This window comes from Lutra lutra, chromosome 16 (genome assembly GCF_902655055.1).
Source record: "Lutra lutra chromosome 16, mLutLut1.2, whole genome shotgun sequence".
In the NCBI taxonomy this organism is placed as follows: Eukaryota; Metazoa; Chordata; class Mammalia; order Carnivora; family Mustelidae; genus Lutra; species Lutra lutra.
This window is the reverse complement of record NC_062293.1, coordinates 45,162,425-45,188,849: the sequence shown is the minus strand read 5'-3', so window position 1 is coordinate 45,188,849 and position 26,425 is coordinate 45,162,425. Positions and strand designations below refer to the sequence as shown.

The 26,425-nt window shown below is 52.3% G+C and overlaps 1 protein-coding gene across 8 annotated transcripts in view; it reads right to left on the bottom strand.

Moving 5' to 3' along the window:
- Positions 1-26,425, bottom strand: part of RPH3AL (rabphilin 3A like (without C2 domains)) — a 147,061-nt gene that overhangs the window by 66,760 nt on the left and 53,876 nt on the right. For 7 of the 8 annotated variants that reach the window (XM_047707016.1, XM_047707019.1, XM_047707017.1 and 4 more), the window contains 3 exons: positions 20,941-21,053; positions 15,758-15,901; positions 13,221-13,350 (listed from right to left, as the gene is read on the bottom strand). In XM_047707016.1, coding sequence (XP_047562972.1) covers positions 13,221-13,350; positions 15,758-15,901; positions 20,941-21,017 — 351 coding nt within the window. In that variant the 5' untranslated portion in view covers positions 21,018-21,053. The remainder of the gene's footprint in view (positions 1-13,220; positions 13,351-15,757; positions 15,902-20,940; positions 21,054-26,425) is intronic. The other variant, XM_047707021.1, reaches the window with a different exon arrangement.

Genomic DNA, 26,425 nt, shown 5'->3' with positions numbered 1-26,425 from the left:
CAGGGCTGGGGAGGAAGGCCAAGCAACAGACAAAGAGGGAGGGCTAAAGCTGGGGAACTTGGCTGCAGATCGGGGAACTTTCCATGTTGATTTCACCACCCCTGGAAGGTGCTCTGGGAAGTCCAAAGCTTTGACGGCCTCGTTCCCTGAGGGAGCTCTAGAACCTGGATGGTGCCCAAGGTGCTCAATAAATGTTTGCTTAGTCTGAAGGGGACTTGAACACTTGGATTCTTAGGGATGGAGCTGGTGGAGAGGGAAAGCACAGAAGGACAAAGGGCTGTCACAGGGGCCAGTACCCGGAGGAGGCAGAAGGGGACCTGGAGCACAACCGTGGGGCCCAAAGCTGGACGAGACTGCCAACCCTCCAATGACCTCAAGTTGCTTGGCCAAAGAACAAGATTGGGAAACGGGAGGGTTGGGGAGACTGGGGGTGGCTGGTCAGGGTCTGCGAGAAGCCAAGTCAGGAGACCAGGGTCCGCCTGGTTCAAGTCAGGAGAACGCACCAATCCCCCAGCCCTGCGCCCACCACCTTGGCATGGGACATTCCAGCCCCTAGGGACTCCCACCTGTCCTTGGGGTCAGCACTGCCTTCTCTGAGTTCACAGGATTATCATTACTCTCAAAAGTTCAGTTTATGTGAAAATACCCTCTCCCTCCAGTGCCTGGGACACAGTAAACATTCTTGGAGCTAAAAAATACCCTGTTGGAACTGATTTTTTTTTTTTTTCCTAAACTTGAAAAACACAGCAGACTAGACAAACACCCTAGGGCTTCAGAACATTCCAGGAGCAGCAGCACTAATGATCAAGGAGGGGCCCTGAGGATGATCCCGAACAGAGCGCCAAGGAGAGCAGTGACCGGTCTAGGCAGGGTGGAGTCAGGCCCCAGCCTCAGGCCTCAGGCCCCCCAGCCCAGGTGTTTCATTTATGCTGCTGACGTCCCCAGCGTGTGCCCAGGGAATGGACAGGAGGCCATGGATACCATGTGGGCACGGTGAGACTTGATGCTGTAGGCGGTAGGGAGCAGCACACCAATCACAACTGAGCAGAGAATGAGCTGGAAGGGGAATGAGTCTCCACTGCAGGCAGTCGGGAGCTGGGTGGGGAGGCTCTGCAGGGGCTCCGGGCGCTCAGGCCCCTCTCCCCGGAGGGCCCAAGCCACACTCCTGGCTACACCTGGAAGCTCAGCAAGGCAAGTGTGGTTCCCAGACAGGAGGGGTCTCGGGAAGGCCTCCCGGCCTCAGCTTCTCCATCTGTCAAGACACGCCTCCCACAGAAGGTGGGATGACAAAGGTGAGGAAAGGGTTTGGAAGGGACCTTACAGAGTCCCCAAGCTGTCTCTGAGAAGGGCGTGGTTCTTTCTTGGTCTGGAAGCCCGGGCTAATGGGAGCTCTAGGAGAAGAGTGCATTCCCCGCTCTCCCCTCAGCAGGAGAGGCGCCCTATGCTCCTCACAGTGGGGGAACAGAGAACCAGCTAAATCCACCTTGAGTTAAGGTCAGCGAACAGCAAATAGCCAGGAGGGAAATGTCGTGAAGGGAAAAACAGAGGCCACTGGAGAGCGATGAAGAATCGCAGGACCTCCGAAGTGTGGCAGCTTGCCGGAGAGGTGAGGGCCACACCACTGCCTGGAAATGTCATTATCTGTTATTTACCACAACAGAGGACAAGAGGCTGCACAAAATTACCATTCCTGGTAACAGCCACTAAACAGATTTGCCAACACTGTTTCCTGCTGTCCGTGTTCTCTCAAAGCTACCCTGACCAGACCCCAGGAAAAGAGCTGCTAAGCCTGGATGGGGCCTGAGGGGCTTGAGGGTGTGCTGGACAGGTGTCCTCAGGGACGTGGCCCAACCACAGTCCCTAACACCCTAACCCAAGCCTGCAGAAGCCTTTGCCGGCTCAGTGAGGAGCTGGCCTCCCAGTGATTCTGGTTCACCACTCAGCAGACCCCCCACCCCAACACACGTCCAGCCACTCAGATACCTCAGGGGTGTGACAAATCAGGGTAAGTCCCCAGGCTCACTCTGTAATAGGTCTGCTTCAGGAAGGGGGGCAAGTGCTAGGATTGGGCACTGCACCCTATGATGGTGGGCTCTAAGGGGAATGCACTTGGTCAATACCCTTGGTATCCCACCGGCAAGCTGGCACCAGACAGCACCTTCCTTTGCAGGGTCTCCTACATGTCTTTAGCTCTCTCTACTTCCCACAGGATATATGGGCAAAGGGTTGAAATGAGCAGTGAGAGTAGCTCTTCTTTAGCCTATTTCTCCATCTGGAAAATGGGTATAATCACTGCCCTTTGCCTACCTACCTCTGAGGGGGGCTGTGAGGGCCGTGTGGCATCAGAGAAACATCAGAGGCAAAGGACCTCTCAGAAGCACATGTCAACCCCCACACCGGCTTCCTCCTGCTAAGAGGACAGGGATGCAACCACAGCCAGAGCCAAAGCACACTGGGAAACAAACTGATCACGGCTTTAAAACAAGAAACCCAGCTGCGTTCCGGAGGCTTGAGAAACGAGGTTTAGCTCTCAGCTGCTGCTCCATGATCTGTGAGGCTGGTGCTGGTCCCTGGGGAGCAGGTCTGGGGCAGGAAGGCTGCAAAGGCTGATGCAGCCTGAGCTTCATAGGAGGAAAGTGCTAGAAGGGCCCGAGAGACCCTCTTACCTCAGAGGTTTCCCTCTGCGGGGGCAGGGGAGGGGGAGACCGAGGCCCTGGGATGCTGCCCCAGGGTCCCCTGGGGGGATCGGAACAGAGATGTGCCTATGGCAGGCTCTCCTGACTGCAGGTCCACTTGCTGCAGGTGTGGACAGAGTTGGCCGGTACTGGTGACACAGATGCAGATGGCTCGCACCTACAGATGTAGGCACCGCAGTCCCAGCCGCACCCCAGTAGATATGCCCATCCTCGCACTCCCTCCTGGGAAAGAACCTGACCCGCGGCCCCAGCTGGATTCCAGACTTGGTGGAGGCAGAGTAGTGAGTGTGCTCACGCATGTGCGCCAGAGAAGCCTAAGCTGCAGAGTGGGGCTGTGGCCCTGAGAGAGGTGGGACTGGGGGGAGAGGACACACCTAACAGGGAGAGGGGTTGGGCCCCGAGTCCCTCCCCAATCCCGACCCCCAGAGGGTGTTTGTGAGCAGCCTAGAAGAGAAGGGTCACAGGGAAGTGTGAAAAATTCTCTTACGTCGTACAGCTCCTACAGATGGAATTAGATTTCCATGTATGGACCTGAAGGGGGATATCTTTGATGTTATTGAGTGAAAAAAGAAAAAAAGGTTAAAAAAAAAAAAGGAAACCAAAGAGTAAAGAGTATATTATGGTCCCATTTACAGTTATGTATGTATATACACCTTTGCCCACTTGTACACATGTGGAGACAGAAGGGGGCAGAAGGACAAATGCCCAGGCTGTGAAGGATGGGGATGGGGAATTGAATTTTACATGCTCTGTACTGTTTGATTTCTAGAATTATTATGCAGTTACCATATGCCAGGCACTGTTTCTAAGAGCTTACCATATACCTCACTCCTTCCGCCCTTCCAGCCCCTGTGTGAGGTAGGTGCTATCCCTAGTCTTCATTTTCAGGTCAGGAAACTGAGGCAGAGAGGGGAGAGGCAATTCACTCAAGGGAGGTGGTGAACACAGGCAGCACCTCTATGCAAAGGTGAAAAGTATTTTTTGAAATTCCAAGAAAATAAATTCTAGACGAAGAGAACCAATACAAATAAGGGGAGGCTATCTTACGAAATCCTTTAATACTCTGGGCCCCAGCAACACCCCCAGCCCCCCATGACACATACCCCTCCTCACTTCTAAGGGCCTGGCACCCTGTGGGGATACTAACAGGTTGGGACAAGGGTTGGCACATTTTTGGCAAAAGGCCAGAAAGTAAGCATTTTAGGCTCTCTGTCACAATGACTCAAGGGTGCCACTGTCAAGTCAAAGCAGCTGTATATGAATTGGCAGAGCCTGTTCCCACAGAACTTGATGGACACTGAAACTTAAATTTTATGTAACTTCCATGTGTCACAAGATATATATCTTGGATTTTTTCAACCATTTGCAAATGTAAAAACCATTCCAGTTCAAAGGCTGTACAAAAATTGGTATTGACCCCCGATGGAGTGCCCCCCAGACCTTGGGTCCCTAGTGCAGGAGAAGAACAGGGAGCAGGCAGCGTCCCCAGAATGCCACACTCAGAGCTGGAGGTGCAGGTGCTGGCAGAGTCAGGGCTCAAGGTGAAGCCTGAGTAGGGGCACTGTCAAGAGAGAGCACAAGAAGGTGGCCCCACAAGGGACAATCAGGAGGCTGGGGCAGCGCCTACCCCAGAGCAGAGGAGAACCCGCCCTCCCTGGTGGCCCAGCTCTCTCCCACAGCCTCTGCCCCCTAGCAGCCTACTGGGCAGCTCCCCTGACATTTACATGGATCCATCCTTCTCAGGGTGATCCCTGTCACACCTGGGTGACCTGACTGTATGGAGCAGGTGCCCAGTGACCCATCCTGGCTCACTTGCTGTACAGAGAGGCCCTGACACTTCAAAAGCAGGACACCCACATGGGGACAGTAAGTCACAGAAATGTCTCTGGATGAGTCATTTAGGCAGGGTCAAAGGGAGAAGACAGCTGCCCCCTACTCTCCCAACATGCTGCATGAGGTGGGAGTCTTCTACTCAACCCAGATCTTCACTTTCTCCCAGGTCACTTCAGTCTCGCCCCACCCCCGCAACATCCACCTCTGGGCTGCTCGTCTCCCTCCAGGGTCCCTCTTCAGATGCTGGGGCCTCAGATCTTGCATGCCCCACCCGGTCCCACCAGCCACTCCCCAGGCCTGCTTCTGCCCCAGCCCTGCACGCCAGTCCCTGAGCACAAGCAGAGCACCTGCGCAAGGCCATCTGGCCCTGCCACTGACCCTCGTGCGGCCAGGCGAGGGACACACACACCCTGTTTCCTCCCCTGCAAAGTGGGGACCATGGCGTCCCAGGGCGACGGCAGCTCAGTGGGCTCCAATCACTGGCGGCTTCTGTTATTTACAACTCCTTTCTGTCTTTTGAGTCTCCATCCTGGTGTTCCTCTCTGAATTCAGGCCCCTGTTATTACTACTTGGATAATTCAGCATCCAGCAGGCTCCCCAACCCACTATGCATTCCCTCCTCCAAATCTGTCTCTGGAAGGAACCTCCCCAAAGACCCACCTGTTTGTCCTTCCCTTTTTCACACCCTTCGATGGCTTTGCTGCCTATAAGATCCTCAGCAGCCCGCTGGATTCCTTCCCTCCCCCAGCCTGTCTCTCCCCCTCCACCTGCCCCCCACCGGCACTCCCCCACACCCTCAACTGCCAGCTATGGCCCACGGGCCACCAGTCTGAGCTCTCCCTCTCACCCTGCCTCTACACAGCTGTGTCTCCTGAAACGCCCTCCCCTGGGACCTCAGAGCCCACCCTCCTGGGCGCAGATGGCTGAGAACCAGCTCTTCTCTGCAGCCCTCCAGCTCTCCTGGGGCCCTGTGCTCCGGATCCTGGATCACAACACACCTCTGTGCTACACATTCTCACACAGCCCTGCACTGTCGGTCACCACCGGTGAGCTCTGGGAGGCGGGGCTTGGCAGGAAGCTGAGCTAGGCGAGAGTCCCCAGAGGGCCTCAGGGAATGACCCAGTGGCCACAACTCCCCTGCCTTCTCTCTCTGGGAAGCTCCTGGCCTTGATCTCGGAAGGCTGCGTGCTTCCCAGAGGCCACCCTTGCTCGTCAGCTCCTCTGCTGCTTTTGTCCTGATGACCCTGAGATCAAGGTCAGCGGCACAATGGAGTGAACAGAATGGGCTCCGAACTGCACAGAATGGCCAAGAAAGAAGCCAGCGTGGGGGCAGAAAAGCCACGCCACAGGCACCGGAACAGCAAGAGAGAAGTGTGCCCTCGTGGAGATATTCTGTTCCTCAGATGCTGGAGGGAGGCAAACGTTGCCTCCTGTGTGTGTGTGTGTGTGTGTGTGTGTGCGCATGTGCGTGTGGTGTCTGGTCCATCCTCCTGCAACAGCAGCCAAGTCAATTCCTGCCAAGCAGCCTGGGCAACACATAAGCAGCCAGAGCAGGCCCTCAGGGCAGACGAATTAAGTGACTTTTCCTGGGAATTGAGGAAACATGAGTAGCTGAATGAAAAAAATTCATCTTGGTAATGAGGCACAAACACTCGTCTTCTACATCTGAATTAGGTCGAGAAGGAGAAAGGACAAGGCGAGGAGAGGACGTGGCTGCTGTTAGAGGAGGCTGCTGTTTTTGTGCTGCTGGGGATGGGGGCGGGACAGGGGGCTGGACTGGGCATGGGGGCAGGGCTCGGGCATGACCTTCAACCATACAGGAGGTGGACCCATGAGAACCTACCCCCTCCCAGTCCTCCTGCACCTTTGGTGGCATTGTGAAAACAGTGTGGGTGCCATGGAGACCTGCAGGACAGCTCCTCAGGAAAGGAGACACAGAATCGCAGTGGCAATGCCACTTCTGGAGAGGATGGAAAGCAGAGCCTTGAAGAGAGATTTGCATATCCATATTCCTCACAGCACTACTCACAGAGCGAGAATGTGGAAGCAACCCACATTCCCACCGACCGATGCACGCATCGACAAAGTGGGTTAGGTACACCCAGTGGAGTATTATTTGGCCTTAAAAAGGCGGGAAATTCTGACACAGACTCCCACATGCATGGACCCTGAAGACATCATGCTAAGTGAAAGAAGCCAGTCACAAAAAGACAAACGCTCCAGGGTTCTGTTTATATGAGGCACCTGGAGAAGCCAGACTCCCAGAGACAAGAAGTAGGCTGGCGGGTGACAGGAACTGGGGTGGGTGGGAATGGAGGTTAGTGTTTAATGGGTGCAGAGTTTCGGATTTGCAAGATGAGAAAGTTCTGGAGATGGATGTTGATGGTAGACAACAATGTGAATGGACTTAATGCCCCAGAACTGTACCCTTAAAAATGGTTAAAATCATAAATTTTATGGAATGTACATTTTGCACAAATTAAAACAACATTTCTAAAAGCTGCCTCCTGTTTTGGGGGACTCAAGCACATCAAAGGAGCAGGATGGAGCAGCTCCCACCATGTAGGTCTGACAAGGGGCAGCCTACAGAGATCTGAAGGGTCATCTGTGGGGCCCTCTCCGTCCCCAGGTTTCCCGGCCTTCTTTCCTCTGCTTCTCATTTGTGCCTCGCTCTTCCCCCTCAGCATCTTGTCCGCTCACCCCTCCCTTCCCTGGGCCTGGGACGCTTTCTTCAGATCCAACGTCAATTTCTTGTCACCGTCTCAGCTCAATGTCATCTCACAGGGGCCCACACCATGCATCCAAAATAATACAGCTCCTTACTACTCCTGCCCCACTGGCTGTCACTGTGCCTCCCCCTGTTCCCTATGGTTTTATCTGCCGCTTTCTGGAATTAGCGTATTTAGTTATTCTTGACCATCTTGCCTTTCTAGGTCATCCATTCCACAGAGGTGAGGCAGAGCTCCAGTGTGTAGCCAGGATGCGCAGGACCGGCCTGCTTGGTTTCAAATCCTGGCTCCCCTAACTAACTTGCTGAGGTCCCCTGGGTGAGGCTTAACCGCTCAGTGCCTCAGTTTCCCCATCTGTAAAAGGGCAATGAGGACAGTGCTTACCCCACAGGGTTGTTAGCAGGACTGAGTACGTTCATGCGTGAAAAGCGCTTACAACACTGTTTGCACAGCCAGTGAGAGGAGTTATTAGCCCCACTTCCGAGGGCTGGGCTGCCTCCTGCCTTGTTCATCGCTGGTACCGCCACAGCCTGGAACACAGTCAGTGCCCAATAAAGACTGCAGAATGAGTGGAGGACAAAATTCTGCAGACACACAGCCCTTCATGAAAGTCCATTTCATTTGCAAGGCCTAGAGAGCGGAGCTGGCCCTAAGAGGAAGTGAAAGTTCCCCAAGAGGGCTGCTCCATTCTGTTGCCCGCATCAGCCCTTGGCCCCTCAAGGTGGGCTCGACCCGGCCCCAGGTATTTAGCTTTCGCACTGGGAACACCCAGAGAACATGCAGGCTGCTTGGGAAGGTTTTGGAGAAAGGACTAGAAGAGCTGTTTCCCCCAGTGGTGGTGAGGGCAGCCAGCCAGCCCCACTGCTAGCACTGGACCGAGCACAGGTCGGAGGGCGGCCTCCAGACAGGGCCATCTGGGTGTGGGGGGGTCCCCAAAGGCATCGTCCATGCTGACACAGACACCCACTCTGGGAGGGGGTCCCACATCGAGCTCCTTGCTCAGAGTGGGGCCTGCTTATCCCTCTGGCCCTCCCCCTGCTTGTGCTCCCTCTCTCCCTGACAAATAAATAAAAGCTTGAATAAATAAATAAATAAATAAATCCGAGATCCATGTAGAATTGACTTTTGTGTCCAGTGTGAGGTAAGTCAAGATACATTTTTTTTTCCAGATGAATATCCAAACAGCTTTGCATTATTTATTCAAAAGACCATTCTCTGCCCATCAGTGGCTCCACTGCCCTAAATTGCACTTTTTATTTTCTCTCATCTTTGTCTCTGGTCTATGGGAATACTGATTTTCTGACAAGTAGTATTAAACTTGTAGGCAACAACCCTGCTAATAAATCCACCTACTAATTGTGACCATTTGTATTTAAATTCTGTCAGCCGCTCTCGTTACATAATGACGTTATTCATAGAGGATGACAGCTTTAGCTCTGCTTCTCCGATCTGTACACCATACATTTCTTTCCTTGCCTGATTGCACTGGGCCGGGGCTAGTTCAATGTTAGATAGAAGCAGTGATAAACATACATAGAACTTGCCTTATTCCTGATTTTAAAGAAAAGTTCTCGATATTTAACCCGTGAATATGCTTCTTCTCCTGCATTCTTTAGAAAGATGAAACCCTGGGGCACCTGGGTGGCTCAGTGGGTTGAAGCCTCTGCCTTCAGCTCAGGTCATGATCTCAGGGTCCTGGGATCAAGCCCCGCATTGGGCTCTCTGCTCAGCGGGGAGCCTGTTTCCCCACCTCTCTCTCTCTGCCTGCCTCTCTGCTTATTTGTGATTTCTGTCAAATAAATAAATAAAATCTTAAAAAAAAAAAAGGAAAGAAAGATGAAACCCTGCTTCTCCAAGGAAGGGAAATGCTGTGACTGCTTTGGCCTGAAGGAGAGGAGGCCCAGCATGGCTCAGCAAACACCCCCGGGGGACCCAGCTCCCCACCACCCGGCTGGGTAACCCAAGCAGGCCACGTGACCTCAACTGAACCCTTACTCTCCAGCTATGACTGGGGAACAGCCTCACCACCCCTGCTCTCCCTATAGCTTCGTCCTGAGGATCAAACAAGGAGTTTTGTGAAAGAGCGTTCTAAAGCCCAAGGGACATTGTAAGGTAAGAAAGACCACAGGTTTGGTGTCCACTGTTTGCAAGAGCAAGGATGGCCTGAGGGAGGCTGTGGGGACCCTGAGCTGGGGTGTGTGTGGTGTGGAGGTGGGGAGGTGTGGGGAGGGCAAGGCGAGCAGAGGGCCCTAAACATGGGCCTGAGTCTGAGCCGGTGGTGGGGGCTAGTGCTGGGGCTGGGATCTTAGAGCAGAAGCTTTCTTTTTCCCCAGGTACTCAGCACACACTGTGGCGACCACTGTCTTCAGGGCAGGCCCCTCTGTCTACACCTTGGAACACATTTTGGCTGAGACCAGAACAACTGCGACTGCTTCCCTGTCACGGTGACAATGCCATCCCAGGCTCAGGCTGGCTCTCCGGCAGCTCCGTCTGGCCTCCCCCGTGGTTGGTGCAGACAAGGCTCTCAATCAAACCGAAAGCTGGCTGACTCAGCTGCTAAGCAATCAGAAGCGCTAGGCCTCTCTAATTAGCAGCCAGCCCCTCTCCCTTCCCACCACATCCCTCCCATAATGAGGGCTGGTGGCCCGGGCGTGCAGGCCCAATTACGGAGGGGGTCACCACACCAAGGCCTGCCCGGCATCACGGGCTCTGCTGGCACACTCATTAGCTTGTGGCTGCTGAATGTGCCAGGGATCTTGTTGGGGATAGCTCCATGTGGCCAGGAGCACCTGAGACTTAGATCTGGACACTTCCCAGATCTCCCAGCGTCCCTTCTGCAGCCTACCCCCACCCCCACACCAGGACTGCAACCCATGCGTGTGCATAGTAACAGCACTGGCAGGGAGGCAGGGGGCCCACGGCCCCCCATCACGCAGGATGGACCCAGTAACCTCTCACTCTGGCCTGGCGGCAGTCTAGGACCCGCTTTTCCTCCTGAGACCCTCCATCACCCACCTGCTTCGATACAGTGAAAAGATGGACTTTCTTAGAACATGGCCTCCATGCTGTGCTGCCTCATCTCCAGCCCCACTGTCTCATCCCCAAGGACAGGCAGTGCCTAACTCGCCACTCACTGTCGCTTTATGTCCCCCTGCCATCCACTCACCAGACAGCAGAGAGGCTCATCACTTATAAAGACAAATCAGATCACATCACACCACGCTCACAACACTCCACTGGCATCCCATGAAACTTAGAATCAAATCTCAACTCCTGACCTTGACTTATGAAGCTCTCATGTGATGGGCATGTCCACCTCTGCCCCAGAGGCCTTCATCAGTTCCCTGAACATGCCCAGCTGCTTTCCCCCTCAGGAACTTCATGCTGGCTGCTCCCTCTGCCTGGAACACTTTTCCATCCAGATCTTCCCAGAGCCGGGTCCTGCTTGTGCTCAGGTCTAAGCTCAGAAAGGCCCTCCTAGTTGTACCCTACCACACTGCCCTGTTCTAACTCACTACAGAGCCCTTAGTCTACCGGATAGTATTTTGTTTGTTTGTTGTTCCCCTTCTCCCACTCCTGGAAAAAGGCTCCATGAGAGCAAGAGCTTTGTTTCTCTTGCTCATGGTATTGCCTGCACCTAGAACAGGGCCTGCATATAGTGGGCCCTCTACTATTTGCAGAATGAATGAATGAATGAATGAACAAACGAATGACACCATCTTCTCAAGGATGAAGAAGAAAACACACAAATGCCTACTTGCACCCTCTCCTCCCACTTCTACCCAGGAGCACTTCCCTTGGAAACTCCAAGGCCTCTTTACCTTGCTGCCCAAGCCAAGATCAGATTCTCGGTCTGCAGCAGGATATGAACAATTTCAAACTGGACCAGCCCAGGGCTGTCTGGGTTAAGCCCACGGCTCAGTTGGTTAAGCTTCTGCCTTAGGCTCACATTGTGATCCTGGGGTCCTGGGATCAAGCCCCATATAGGGCTCCCTGCTCAGCAGGAGTTCCATCTTTGGAACTCTCTCTCTCTCCCTTTCCCTCTGTGTGTGCTCTCTCTCCCTCTCTAGCTCTTATTCTGTCTCAAATAAATAAATAAATAAAACCTTAAAAAAGAGAAAAACTGGAACAGCCCAGTACTCCAGGGTACAATGGGGTGGGGAGCGTCCAGAGCATCTAGAAGAACATTTTTTTACCACCCCTCCCCAAGCAGCTGGGATCCTCCCCTGGGATTCCCACTGTTGTCTAGGAAATGGCTCTCCAAGGATCCTTCACCAGTCAAGACAGCATCCTGCCCCAATAGCAGAGGTCCCATATTTTTCCAGGCGAAGAGACAAGCCTCTGCCCCCTCGTCATGGTCCTGCAAACCTGAACATTAACAGCAGTTGTGGGTTGAGGGGCAGAAAGGGGAAATGGGATGCTGGGCCCCACTGTCCCAGCCAGAAGTCATAAAGTACAACCCAATCTGCCCAAGGGCTGGGAGCAAGACATTCTGAGTCCCTCTGCCCACTGCCTATGTTGGTATCTAGCCCGGGGCCATGGAAGGGTTAAGGAGACGCGGGCACAGGAGTGCCCACCCCTATCCTGCCACCCAGGCCCTGGTCACATCTCCACTGTTCTTGAGACCCTTCACCAGAGACTCCACAGTCCTTAGCCCAGGTCACCACATGTCCCAGAACAGGCGGGGAAATGACCTTAGCTGAAATCCTGACTTTTCCACTTATTAGTTCAGTGTATTGACCCTTTTGCATCTGGGTTCCCTCATCCAGTTTTTGAATGCCACTCAAAATGACCTTATCAAGGTTGCCAACAGCTTTCACGCAGCTAAGTCCATCTTTACTTCTTTGACTTCTCTATATCCTACAGTCCTCTTGGCTCTAGCCACTTCACTCCACCCCATCCCCAATCTTCTATTTCCTATTATTTCTTCCTAGAATGTATTGCTTCCTGAAACATTCTTATTTATTTGGTTTTTGTTCCCTCATCCAATATAATCTCGAGAGAAGTTTCTATCTCTGTCTTGACTAAAATAACTTGAGGCTTAAAACAAATGGAAGATAAGTAACAGTAAAACTAGAGTAAAAACAAAGGAAAGAGGGAGATATGGTATCTTGGGAACAGCTCTCTAACCTAGGAGGGTAGTAAAGGGAAGTCCCATGATGACAGCTATGCAGCAATAAGTTTACACTGGAGTAGGACTAAAGGTCCAAAAGAGGGAAAAATGTAGGCTCCATGCAATAGACAGTAAAATTGAGATGCTAAATAATCCTAAGGATTGGAAGGCACATTATTCTTGGGTCAGTAAGAAAAGAAAGGCAATTAGAAACTCCAGGAAAAACAAAAAGTTATTTTAAGAAGTCTGGGACTCAATCTGAAACAATTTAATATATGACACCATTTAAATAACCAGTGGAGTATAAGAAAAGGGAAAAATCCACTTGACTTTGCAGCAAAGATCATTCTCATTTGAGGGACCAGGGATCGAGAGCAGATCAACAGAATTAGAAGTATAATCCTAGCACACTGTTTCGCCCTGAGGAGAATTTTAGTTCTTTAATAACTAATAAAGTTTTCTGAGTACTTCTGTGCCAGACAAGGTTTTTAAGACCCAATGAATATAATATTTAATCCTCACAATTTTCTAAGGTACATTATCCCTATTTTACAGATGAGGAAGATGAGGCTCAAAATATTAAACCAGTTTTCCGAGATCATCCAGCTAGTGGAAAAGCTGAATTTATACCCAGGCCTGTGAGACCCAGAGGTCCACTCCCCGGAGTTGGTCCTAGAAGCCAGACCATTCAACCATAGGCTCTAACTCTTCTTGCCAAGAAGGATAGGATATCATGTGCACACACCTGCACACAAGGACACACACTAACACGTACAACATACACTCCTAGAAGCCAGGGTGTAAAGTCACAGATCAGGTCCAGATTGGGAAGCCAGAGCAGGGTCTTACCTTCCTGCAGTCTTTGCAGAACACTGATGAGCTGCCCAAGAAGCCTAGCACCTCCCCACAGAGCAGACACTGGGAAAGGCCATTCCCCATCACGTTCCGCCTCATGGTCTCCAGCCGCTCCACCAGCCGTCTGCAGCACAGGACAGAGTCAGATGGATGTGTTTCCTGTTCCCAACCTGACCACTGTCCCAGTATGGCTGCCATGGGGCCCCAGCACTATACCAGGGCCCAAGTGCTGTACCCTCACTTGGGATACTGTTCCCTGCCCCACCCTTTTTCCAGGCTACCTTCTAATCATTCATTTGCTCACCAATTATTAATTGAGTACCTACAATGTGCCATGCCCTGGGGATATTGTAGCAAACAAGCCAGAGACAGACATGCTCTCATAGGACAATAAAGAGAAAGCCCATAAAAAGTCAACAAGCAAACTGACTTCAGACAGGGGGAGTGCTATGAAATCAAGTAAGTGTGTAGGGAGAAGACTGAGAGGGAGCATGTCTGGTGGAGATCAGTGAAGGCCTCTGTGAGAACATGTGAACTGAGAGCTAAAGGATGACAAGGCAAAACCAGGCAAAAAGCAGGGCAGGGTGGGGGGCACTCCAGGTAGAGGGAAGAGCGTTGGGCGGGGGGGGTGGCAAAGACAAAGGCTTTGGCATATGAGAACAGCCAGGAGCCCAGTGTGGCCATTCCCTTGTGAGCCTGTGGGATCCTGGGATAAAAGGAGGCTGGAGGGGTGAGAAGGGGGCAGGTTACATTGGTTTTGTAGGACACAAAATAGGGTTTGGATTATTTTCTAAGATCAACATGAAGCTGCTGAAGAATTTTAAGTAGAGGTGGGATTTGATCTAAGGGACATTTGAATTTTTTTTTAATTCTTTAAAATTCTTATTTATTTATTCATTTATGTAAGTAATTTCTACACCTGACGTGTGGCTCAAACTTAGTACCCCAAGATCAAGGGTCGCAGGTTCTTCTAACTGAGTCAACCAGGTGCCTCCCGAGTGGCAGTTTTCAAAGCTCACTCCTAGAAATCCAGGACTACAACAAGGGAGAGCAGGTGAGGAAGCCAACAGGAGATGCTGGGAGGCCCAGTGAAGGGGCACTGAGGCAGCATTCATGGAAATGGAGTACAGGAGGTCAGAGAGAGAGAGAAGAAGACCTGGGATGATGTAGAGGTTTTGGTTTGAGCAAGTGGCTGAATGAAGAAGCTGAAGGAAGAAAGAAAAGAGCTTCCCTTTGAACCTCTGACGCCGGGTGTCCAGGAGCCATCCCTGAAACGTGCTAAGCCTAGGACAGGGGACTCTCCTCAGGGTCCCATGGCCCCTCAGCCCACCATGACCCCTTCTTTTCATGGCAACACTATAACCCTCACAAAACTAGTGGCCACTTCTGTTTTGTCGGCCACTATATCTCCAGTCCCCAGGGGACACACAGGGAAAGTTCTTGAATGAAGGAACACAGGACAGAGTGCAGGTATGCTATCTCAACCTCCCAGGGAGGAGGATGTTATTTCCCCCATTTTAAAGATAAGAAGACTGAGGCTGAGAGATGTAAAGTCACTTCCACCAGCGTTACATAGTTCCTAAGAGGCAGAGCCCAGGGCCCAACACCTAGGCCCCCTCTCGCTATACTCTCCCCTGAGGTGATCAGGGGAGAATATACCACCTGGGTGGCTCAGTTGGTTAAGGCCTCTGCCTTTGGCTCGGGTCATGATTCCAGGGTCCTGGGATTGAGCCCTGCATTGGGCTCTCTGCTCAGCAAGAAGCCTGCTTCTCCCTCTTCCTGCTACTCCCCCTGCTTGTGCTCTTTCTCTTTCTCTCACTCACTGACAAAATAAATAGATTCTTTAAAAAAAAAAAAAAAACCCTGCATTTCTACAATGTCTGACTTTTTAAATGATCACATATTTTAACAAAAAAGATGAATAGAACAAGGAGATCAGAATCAAATTAAATCCTGCTCAATGCCATGCACTGCATTTGTTTTCCTACTTGTGTTTTTCCGTGTCTTTCCAATTTTCTAGGAGGTATGAACTGCTTTCTTAATTCAACAAACAAAAAGAGATACCACCAAACTGTCTGAAGACTGGATAGAGGTCAGCTCTGGATGCTGGAGGCCAGGAGAAGAGCTTAGAACAAGCTGGAGAGCATCTTCTCTTGGAGTCCTTGTTGGGGCAGGATGATCCAGGTTCCACTTCCCCTCAAATCCCTCCTCTGGCTGGACCAGAGCAGACCCTCACGTGTATGGAGCTGAAGAGCTCCAAATGCATTTCACCACGCTCATTCATCCCCGCACCGCCTAGGGCCCACGCAGGAGCCACAATCCACTTCTTACAGAGGAGAATATTGAGACTTTGTGGGGTTGGGTGATGCGTCTACACCCCAGGGGTGTTCGGGCAAAGCAGACTCCCTGCCAGTGCTGCATGCCAGCGCTAGGACCCAGGGCGCCACTCTCAGCCCACAGATCTGACACTAAATGACTTTGCTTCCTTCTCAAGCATTCTGTTCCTGCCCCAGCTCAGAAGCAGTCCTTACCCGATTCTCTGCTGCTCCATGACGTCCAGCCGCTCTGCCCTCTGGATGACCTGCAAGATGGCCTCCACCTCAGCAGGGCTGAGGCACTGGCTCTTCCTCTGCTTCTCTGTCTGGTAGGTGTGCACAGACCAGCCCGTCTGCAGCCTGGAGAGAGCACATGGCCGGCCCTGATGCCACCGCAGGGCAAACTCAGGCAGCCCTTCCATATCACAAAGCCCTCCCACTGCCAAGAACTGTCTGGGGATAGCCCAAGTGCTATATGTGCAGAAGAGGGGTTCGGGGAACAGGGCAGATGCTTCAGATACTGGCTCTGACGCCTGCCAGCCACCGGGCCCCACAAAGATGGCAGGGCTACCTTAGCATCGTGGGTATGACCTGCTGGACAGACGGAGAAGGCCACTGCCACAGCACAGGGGGCTGCGAGGGAAGAGTGCAGAAGATCAGCAAGACTGAGATCTGGGGGCACCTGGGTGGCTCAGACAGTGAAGCCTCTGCCTTCAGCTCAGGTTGTGATCCCAGGGTCCTGGAATGGAGTACTGTATCAATCTCCCTGCTCAATGGGGAGCCTGCTTCTCCCTCTCCCTGGATTCCTCTCCCCCCTTGTCCTCTCTCTCTCTCAAATAAATAAATAAAATCTTAAAAAAAAAAAAAAAAAGACTGAGCTCTGTGGCATCTAAGTGAATGGAGCTCACTGTGGCATGGGAAAGAATGGTAATTAGATCAAAAATGAACCCTGAATGTAAAAGGAGGTGCGCATAGCAGTTTGGAAACGAGAGGGTTTGAGGGCAGAAGGGCGGCGCTGCCGCACAGAAGGAGAACCAACGAGGGCAGGCAGGTGACAGACAGGAGTGCAGAGTGGAAGGATGCACGCCCTTTCTGTCTTTCTCGAGGGAATGGAGTGGCAGCCACAGACCAAGCCCCAAATCTCTGCCCAGGATCCCAGCCTGTCCGAGACATTCTGTGCCAGGTGCTAGGAACATGGAGGTGGGCAAGAGAGCAAAGTGACCGCCCCGAAGAATGACAACAGGCTTGGGGACACAAGACAACCCATCACTGACACCAATATTTACTTAATGCAAAACAAGAAGAGCTATTCGTTTGTGACCTATTCACTGGGCATCCTCTGCAAGGCCAAGCTGGGTAGGTGCTGGGGACAGGCTGCTGGAGGGGTACATGCAGGTGGACATTAGGAGGCTGTATAAATCAGGGAACTAACCCAATCAGAGGTAAGGTTCTAGAAGGGCTTCCCTAAAGAAATGACAGCAAGCAAGAGTTTCTAATGCAGGACACAGGGCAGGAGGGTGAGGATGTGGATGCCTTCTTGATGGTTCCCTAACACGGATGGACACTGGTGGTCTTACTTCACTGCCCCATCCGGGCTACTGCAGCTAACGGTTCTTGTAACTATCCATGCGGTGCACATCAGGAGAGCTAAAGAACATGTCCTTCCTCTGCAAGTCCAGCAGGCCCGTTAAGGGGAAGGGTTCAGACCGATGTCCACCAGACGGTCTTAACTTTAGCTCAGTCCCTTCCCAACCATAGAATGTGGGCAGCTGCTCATCCCGGATTTCCTGATCCGTCCCTTTAAGGGATGCCATGCAGAGTAAATGGGGCAGGGTATACAAAGTACTCTGCACATAGCAAATGCCCAACTGCTTCATCCGGGATAGTTCCTGATGATGACTAGCATTCTCATGGGCAGAACCATCAGGAATGGCTAGACCAAAGATGCAGTGCTCCTACAGGATTTTGCAGGATGAAAGGTGCTTCCCCCAGAGAAAGAAGGTAATGGTGTTCAGGCAGGAAAGCCACACGTGCAAAGGTGCAAAGACATAAAGTAAGGTGCCGTACCAAGGATCTCCAGACTTCTAGACTGCCTATGTCTCCAAGTGAAAAAGAAGTACTGCCCAGAGCAACACTTTTGGAAGAGGTCCTCACAGGGCCGGGGGAAGCGAACAGTGGGAAAGGGGCAGGGCCGGTAGACAGAGGAAGGGAGGCCAGTCCTTAGAGTGAGCAGGGGCACGGGCCCACCTTTCTCCTGTGTATCGAGCAGACTCAAGGGGTTTAGGCCTTGAAAAGAAACACTTGCCCACCCCGAGCTGCAGGTTCTCTCCACCTGAGCATTTCTGGGTTTCAGGTAATTAGGGATTGGCCAGGACACCCTCCGGGTGTGAGTCCCTGGGCCAGCGAAGGAGAACTGGAGAACAGGGTCCCCAGGCTCAGGCCTCCTACCCCACAGGGAAAAGGCAGGTCCGGGAACACAGAAATGGGAGGGCACAGCACCAGCACCATCATCCGCCCTGCAGGGTGCCACTCCTACCTGGTTAGCTCTGGGCCTGGCGCCAGCCCCGGGCATGGCATACCTCCTCATGCCAGACCCTCCTGTCATCCTATAAGGCTGGCCTCCCCTTCTCTCAGCAGAGTAAGGAGGCTGAGAGCGATTAGATGGAGTCCAGAGCCCATGGCTGCTGAAAGCCCAGCCAGGCTTCCCTGGGGCATCTTCTTGGCCTCCTTTTCTGCCTCAATCTGGTCACCGCCCAAACCCTGACAACCTGCCCCCTCAGACAAACTCCTCCCCTGGCCCACTGCCCCTATCCAGTCAGGTCGCAACTCCCACGATGGCCCCGGTTAACACGGAGCCTCTTGTTCCCCTGAATGCCCCCGCCCAACGCCACAAAGGTGGACTGCTCGTGGCTGCCAAATGCATCTGTGATTGTAAGCCCCAAGGAAGAGTCTTCAGTGGCCCCTGGCACCCATCAGTAGGGTCCCTTGTACGGAACCTTCACCCCTCCGCTGCCGTGGCCTCACACAGTGTGCTTTGGGCTGCATGCTGTCTTCTTCAGGCCTTTGCCCACGCTGTGCCCTCCACCTGCAGTGCCTGCCCACCTCCCTAAATCCCCTTTCCACTGCATCACCTTTTTAAGACTTTTTATTCCTTTTTAAGACTTCTTTTAGTCTTAAGACTTCTTTTAGGGACCGCCTGGGTGCTCAGTCGGTTGAGTGTCCAACTTTTGGTCTCAGCACAGGTCATGATTCCAGGGTCCTGGAATCAAGCAGCACATCAAGCTCCATGCTCAGCATGGATCTGCTTGAGATTCTCTCTTTCCCTCTTCCTCCTTCCAACATCCTGTTCATGCCCTCACCCTCTAAAATAAATAAATAAATGAAATCTAAAAAAAAAAAAAAAAAAAAAAGGACTTGCTTCATATTCTGGGTGAAGATCCCCTCCAAGATGGACTGAGTCCATTCTCAGAATTCCCAGACAACCCAGGCACAGCTCCATCATGGAGCTTAAACATTATTTTAAGGCCAAGTAGGACCCTCTGTCCGCCCCTCTTGAATGTGAGTCTGGAGGACCAGCCCTATACCATCTGGCCCCTGCCCACTTCCCCAACTTCCTTTCACCCCATTCATCACCTCCTTCTGCATTCAAGCCACACCGGCCTCCTGCCAGGCCCTGTATATGTCCTGTTCCTTCTACCCCAGGGCCTTTGCACATGCTGTTCCTTCTGCCTAGAAGCTCCTTCCCCCTATTTCCATCTAACACTTACTGCTACTCCAGGACTCAACATAAACCACATTCTCAGGGAAGCCTCTCCAAATTCCCAGATTAAATTAGCACCTGCCTTCATCCCCACTGCCTGTTTTTGCTGTCTAAGTAGCCACGCAGGGGTAATTCCATGTATATTGCTTCCCTCTCCCCACCAGGGTCTTAAGACAAAGGACCACATCAGTCTTGTTCACTGCTGTGCAGTCAGTGCCTGGCCCCTAATAGGGGTTTAGAGAGTATCCTATAGTGCTGGAGGACAGACCTGAGCCGAAGCCAGGGAAGGCAAATTCCCCAGGCCTCCCAGAGGAACCTTCAGGGCACAGAACCTGGACGCAAGATCTGTAGTATTCTCCTTTACGGAGCCTGGCATTACAAGGAGCCTGGCATTACAAGGCAGCACACCCTGGGGAGGAGATAAAAGCATCTGCTCTACTAAAAAAATGCTACAACAGCTTCTGGCTGCTGCTGAGGGCAAGACAAGGTCAGGGAGAACTGAAGGAAATGCCAGGGGGGTCATGAGGGGTCACACCAGGCCCCAGCAGCAGCTCTCCCCAGCTCCTTGTATCCTGCCAAGGAGGACACATCGTCACACCCAGCATTGGGGCAGAGAGGGAGAGTGACTGGTTTCCTCCCTGGTCTCCCCCGCAGGGGCTGCACAGGGGACTGAAAGGAGCCGAGCCATCCTGGAGAAAGGGACAAATTAACCAATGCACAGAGATGCCTGACAATCATGGAGGACTCCACTCTTGGGCATTTTGGATTAATTTTTCTAGCCCTCTTTGATGTTTCAGTTCTGTCCCCCTGCAGGCCTGTAACATCTAATTGCAAATTTCTTGAACTTGGTCCCCTATGGGAAATGCTGGCTCCCATAATTGGCATGGTTTGACAGATGAAGAGGTGTTCTTAGGGCTTATCAGACACCAGGGGCCTCCAAATCCCTGGATGGAGAGGGAAGCCTGGAAGGCAGGAGAGGTATCTGGGAGGCCCTGGTCTCTGGCCACAGTGGGGAGGTGGGTAGAGATGGCCTGACCTAACTGGGTCTGAGGGGTCACCAGGCTGAGGGATAACAGGAAAACTGGGAGCCGGAGGGGACAAACCGGAACCGGAGAGACCCTGACAGGGTACTGGAGGAGACTGGGGACACTTCGAGGCTGGCTGTGTGTTTCAGCCTGGCAAGGTTCATTGCCCAGGCTTTGCTCTGCCCTCTCAGTGTGAGGCCCTCAGGTGAATGGGCATCCAGGTATCAAAGGCTCCCTGCCTCCAGGGGCTCAGAGACTGAAGGCTCAGTGACAGGGGGATTTACACTCTCACCAGAGAAGGCAGAGGAAGTGGTCTGATCCCCTGCAGTCTGCTGTAGGCCTGGGAGTCAGGGGGCCTGGGCGTGTGTCCCAAGGTCTGCCATTGGGCAAGGAGCCCGGCCTCCCTTTCCTCCTTGGAGAAATGAGGGTAAATTCCAGTTAAAGGAGTGAATGTTCAGTGCCAACCTTGGGGCCCGGAGTGTGGCAGGCATTAGACATGCACTTGTCCCCAAACTTCTCTTTCTGGGTCCCTGATATTGAATCTTGCCCCCAAAAGGAGGGAAGCAGGGAGAAGGAGGGAAGGGAAGGGCTGGCAGAGCCTTGGAGGTACTCACTTGGCTCGCAGGGCGAGCTGCCGATCATTGGGGCAAACCCACTGGTCATTCCCACTGCCGAAGATGGTGTCGGCCATGGCTCGGAGTGCCCAGGGCGGGGCAGGGAATCACATCTGAAGGGAGAAGGGGGAACAACCAAGAGCACGCCATCAGCTGGGGTGCAGGTGGCAGCTAGAGACCGTCAGGCACCAAGCACTGGCACTTCCGGCATGTCCCCGTACCGGGTCACCCGCAGATGACTGGCCATCAGAATCCTCTGGCTTCTGTTCCCTCAAAACTCATCGTTCAAAAGGATCATAATTTGAGGAGGGGGAACTAGGTAGCTCATGCAGCTAAGTGACCGGATTGGACAGGACTGGCAGGACATCAGGAGTTAGAAGCAGAAAGGGAAGGAAGAGGAAAAAGGGGAGGGCAACTGACTCCTACCACTCCCAAGTACAGCCCCTACCCATGAAGCACAGTGCCAAGCAGGAGGGGCTGGGGCTGCGGGGCACACAGCTAGATGGCCTGGGGAAGCTGTATGCCACTTCCAAGCCTGGGGGACCCACCATGGCCACCCCAGGCCCACAGGTGCAGCTAAAGTTGGCCACCTTCACGGCTTCTGCTCCCCAACATGTTCTGCTGACCATCACAATGCTCCCTAGGACAGGAAGGAGGGTGGGGCGCCAAAGCTACAGCCAGGACTACAAGGAAGATGGCACCATTGGGAATCCAGCAGGGAGGCCACTCTGCTTCAGAACTTCCTGGTGCTTTAATGTGCATGGTCTAGTCCAGCTGCCTTTCTCCTTGCCCCTGAGGCTATGACCAGCTCTTTGATGATCTAGCATAAGGGTACTGAGCATGTATACTGAATGGACTGTGTATGCGTGTGTGCGTGTGTATGGGCGGAGAGAATGGCGGCTGTAACTCAACCCCAGAGCAAAGATGACGGGCTGCACTGAGTTATCCACACTGCCCTCGTCCAATCCCATCTAGTCCAACAGATCTCAAACAGAGGAATCCTTCCTACTCTTAAAAACTACTGAGGCTGGTGGGGAGCCTGGGTGGCTCAGTCGGTTAAGCGTGTGCCTTCAAGGGCTGAGGTCATGATCTCGGGGTCCTGGGATCCAGCCCCAGGTCAGGCTCCCTGCTCAGTGGGGACCCTGCTTCTCCCTCTCCCTCTGCCTGCCCCTCCCCCTGCTTGCGCTCTCTGTCAAATAAACAAATAAAATATTTAAAAAAAAAGCTTGTATGTTCATAGCAGCATTATTCACAACAGCCCAAAAATGGAACTAATTCAAATGTCCACCTACTGATAAATGGAGATCATATGGAGTTACCCATACACAACAGAATATTATTTGGCCATTAAAAGTGAAGTACTGCTATAAGCTATAAGATGGCTAAGTTTAAGAAGGTGGCACAAAAGGGGAGCCTGGGTGGCTCAGTCGCTTAAATGTCCGGCTCTTAATTTCAGCCCAGGTCTTGATCTCGGGGTCATGAGTTCAAGCTCTGCATTGGGCCCCACACTGGGCATAGAGCCTACTAAAAAAAAAAAAAAGCCAGTCACAAAAGACCACATGTTGTATTATTCCATTTACAAGAAATGTCCAGAACAGGCAAATCCACAGAGGCAGAAAGCAGACTAATGGTTGTCAGGGGCTGGAGTGTGGGCGGAGAGAAGAAGGAATGAGTTTCTGCTAATGGGTTCAGGGTTTCTTTTTGGGGTCATGAAAATATTCTGCCATTAGGTCGTGGTGATGGTTGCACAACTTTGAGAATAAACTAAAACCAATGAATTGAATCTTTCTAGAATGTGAATTTTATGGTATATGAACTACATCTCATTAAATGGTCATAAAAAGTTTTTGAGAACACCAAATTATGTGGGCTGTATCTATTGATACCACATTAGAAATTAATACTGAGAAAAAAAATTAATTTAGATTCATCGAAAAACAATAAACCCATTAGGCATTCACATGTTTCAATTTAGAAAGCTGCATTTTCAGAACAAAAACGAGTGAAAATAATGGCTTTGTTTTGCATTTTTAAAGATCTGTGTAATGTTTGGTTTAACAAAAGTTAGCTGGATGATATCTGATTTTTTGTTCAATCTTTTGTGATTCTGTGGTTTTGTTCCACATGACGGACATCTAGACTCTCACAAACACGTACTACAGTTGGGAAAAGGAGGAGTATTTTAACAGTCTTTCCAAATATTCGTGGATATTTTTTCCTCATGTACCAGGTTCAACAGATGGTAGCTTCTTAAAGATTTAGTGCTAATGTGGCATCTGAAACCATATTCATGAACTCTTCCTTTTCTGTACACTTGTGAGAGAATGGGATGGAGCATTTCGTTATTATTATGAAAACAGCTCTGACCTTGTGAATTTCCTGAAAGGTGGTGGAGACACCCTCTCCAGATCCAGGGATCATGGTTTGAGAACTGCTGTTCCAGAGTAATGTCACCGATTCCTATGATGACCAGCAGGGGGCAGTGAGTAGGCTGTAGCTAACTGACCCACACAGAGACCAAGCCCATGACCCTGACTGCGGTGGTCTCTGTCCCATTCGGCACATCCAAGCACCTGCTCTCTCTCCACTGTGGGCCACCTTGGGAGAGAGCCCAATGCACATCCAGACCCTAAAAGACCCACCTGCAGAGACCCCATGGCCAGGCCCAGCACTAGGATGCCACCATCACTAAAGGCCTTCTCAAATGGAAAGTCTTGACCTTCTCCCAAATGAGGCTAACGTATGATCCAGGAAAACACAGACCAGGACAAAAATGACACACTCATCAAACACCTGTAAACCAGCATCCCACTTCCAGCCTCCAGTGCTCTGCAGTTTGTTTTGTTGCTTTTCAGAACTTATCTTGGGAACAGCACAATCACACTGCCCCGTGGCTGTGAAAAGCATTACTCTGTTCCAAGTGAACGTGCAGACCACACTACAGCTCTTTAGCCCTGTTTATTATTGTCTAAAAGAATACTCTAGAAGCTTCAAGAAATGAAAGTGATGGGGGTCTCCCTGACCAGGAGAGAAGGTGCCTGGGTAAAGTGGGCGTCCCGCTGGTCATTTGTGATCACCGCCCAGGTGACACCGCTCCTGCAGGGGGCGCCAGGTCCCAGGCTACGAGGGTCCTGAGCCTTCCTGACTGTGCAGGGGCAGCTGGACATAGTGAGGAGGGGGTCGCCCCTCTGCTCTACCAGTCACCCCCACAGAAGCAGCGGCACACCAGTGGTGACCCCAGAGGGTTGGAGCAAGCCAGGGAACCTCAGGGTGGGAACTCCATCTTCTGCAGGAACTTCTAAACCTAGAGTGTATGGAGTTGAGGGGGGAGTGGGGTGTTGAGGAGAAAAAAGGGTCCTATGCTCTCAGGCTTAAACCTTCACCTCCTTCATGGTGAGGACAGGTGGGGACATCCAGGAGAAGACAGTACAGGTGGAAAGGAGATGCAGCAGTTTCAAAAGCCGAAATCAATCTTTATGGAATGAACCTCTTTTTGTCTCCTTTGGGTCACTTCCTAGAGAGGCAAGATCCTTGGGGATCACGGGCAAGAGAACCCCCTAGCTAACATTAATTTTTCCTCTGACCCATTTGAATTCTATTCCTCTTCTTCTCTTTTTAAAACTTTAGCTGAAACAACTCTGCAACCACCCACAGGCATTTCTGTTCTGTTCTTTCTAAATCTCATCACTATTTTTCTTGTTAGACAGAAGAGAAACAAGAGAGGTTAAGAGACTGAGGAAAGGTTACACAGCTAACAGCGCTGGTCTAATAACCCTTTGTTCCATAGTGATGTCTCTGCATGGGGTCACCCTCCACTGTAGGGCGGAGGGAAGGGTTCAAGGGCAGTGAGGAGGGGAAAAGACTCAAGGACAGAAAAGACCTGAGAAAGTCTGGCTTTTATGCAAACTTACTGGAAGGCCAGGAACCAGTCAGTTATCTTCCTTGGGCCTGCGTTTTCTCATAGGTACCGAAGGGGCTGAGACAGACATGCCGGAGGGGCCAGCCTGAGCAATTCCAATAAGCAGGGAGGAAGGGACAGGTGGTAGTAGGGGCAGGGCGGTGGGGGACAGGAAACTGGTGGCTGCTCCAACCCTGGAGGTGGGAACTGAGCCCCACCCCAGCCTAGTCCCCCCGGGGTGGGAGCAGAAAGGCATGCCCCTGTCCCCCAGCTTCAGGGAAGGCAAGCAGACAGATGTCACTTCCTGGGGTCTCAGACTGTGAATGCTGGCTGGCAGGGTCCTCATCGATGCTAAGATCTGCTAAGATCATGGCTAAGCATGTCCACAGGGGTGGCTCCGAGAGAGAACTCGGGCTTCCACCCAGGCTGCCGCGAACATCTCATAAGGCACAGCTGTCCTCTGCCCACGCAGAGCAACCTCGGGACAGATGGGGACAGATGGTGAGAGAGGAAGGGCAGCTCGAGGAGCCACATTTTAGGAAACTGCCAACGGAGCCAGCTTAGGTTCTCCAAAGCTCTTCAGTCTGAGCCGCCAGCTCCCTGACTCTCCAGCCAAGCCCTGTCCTTCCTGAACCCTTTTCATCCGGGGGCCCTTCTGCCAAGCTATGTGCTCACCACCAGTCAACACACACCTCCCAGGGCTCTGCTCCCCTCCAACGGGGGCTCCGGAAGGAGGGCCAGGGAGGGCCCCTTCCCAAGGCCCGTGCACACTTCAGAGCTGGGACCTTAAAGACTCCAAAGAGCAGGACCCTGGGAGTTGAACATGGACTACACTCTTGTATGAACAAACTCCAGTCTGGGTCAAAAATCAGCTGAAGAGGGAACCAAACGGGCTTAAAGAAGGCAAGTAAAGACAGGAAACGCAAACCACACATTCTCCAGGAGGAAAGAGGGACTGGGCCAAGGGCCTAGAGAGAAGCAAGGTGGCAGGGTCTGCAGAAAGAGGGCTGCGCTGAGCTCTGGCCTCCTCTGTAAGCAAGAGGATAACAGGCAGCTGGGGCCAGGTCTATCTCTGAAGTCCGTCCGGCTGTGAAGGCAAAGAGCCCAAAGGAGAGAGTAACCAGTGTGTGTGTGCATACTCATATGTGCGTTCCGCCGAGGAAGGAGATTGGTCCTGCAGGAGGTGGGCTCAGACCTGGGAACCCAGAGTCCCCCCACTCTACTGACCACATGCTCCCATATCCTCCCCCACGGGCCTGTGAACTCTCCAGGGGCCTGTGTCCTCCTCCCCTCTCCATCCCTGGAGCCCAGCACAGGGTCAGCCACGCAGCAGGTGCCCAGTGACTCTCTGTTCAGTGGAACTGATTCATCAGAGAGACAGGTGTTCCCTGACAAGGAGCGATGCAGACAACAAGCCAAGCATGCCCAGAGCAGAGCGGGACCAACCATGCTCTGCGACTTGCTCACTCACAAAATGGTCTGTTCCTCAGGATTCACCACAGGGTAGTCAGCACCTCCCCTCCAAGAAGGCAGTGTGCCCAAAGGCTGGAACTCCGGGCCTGTGAGTGGGGCCTCCTTCCCGCAGAG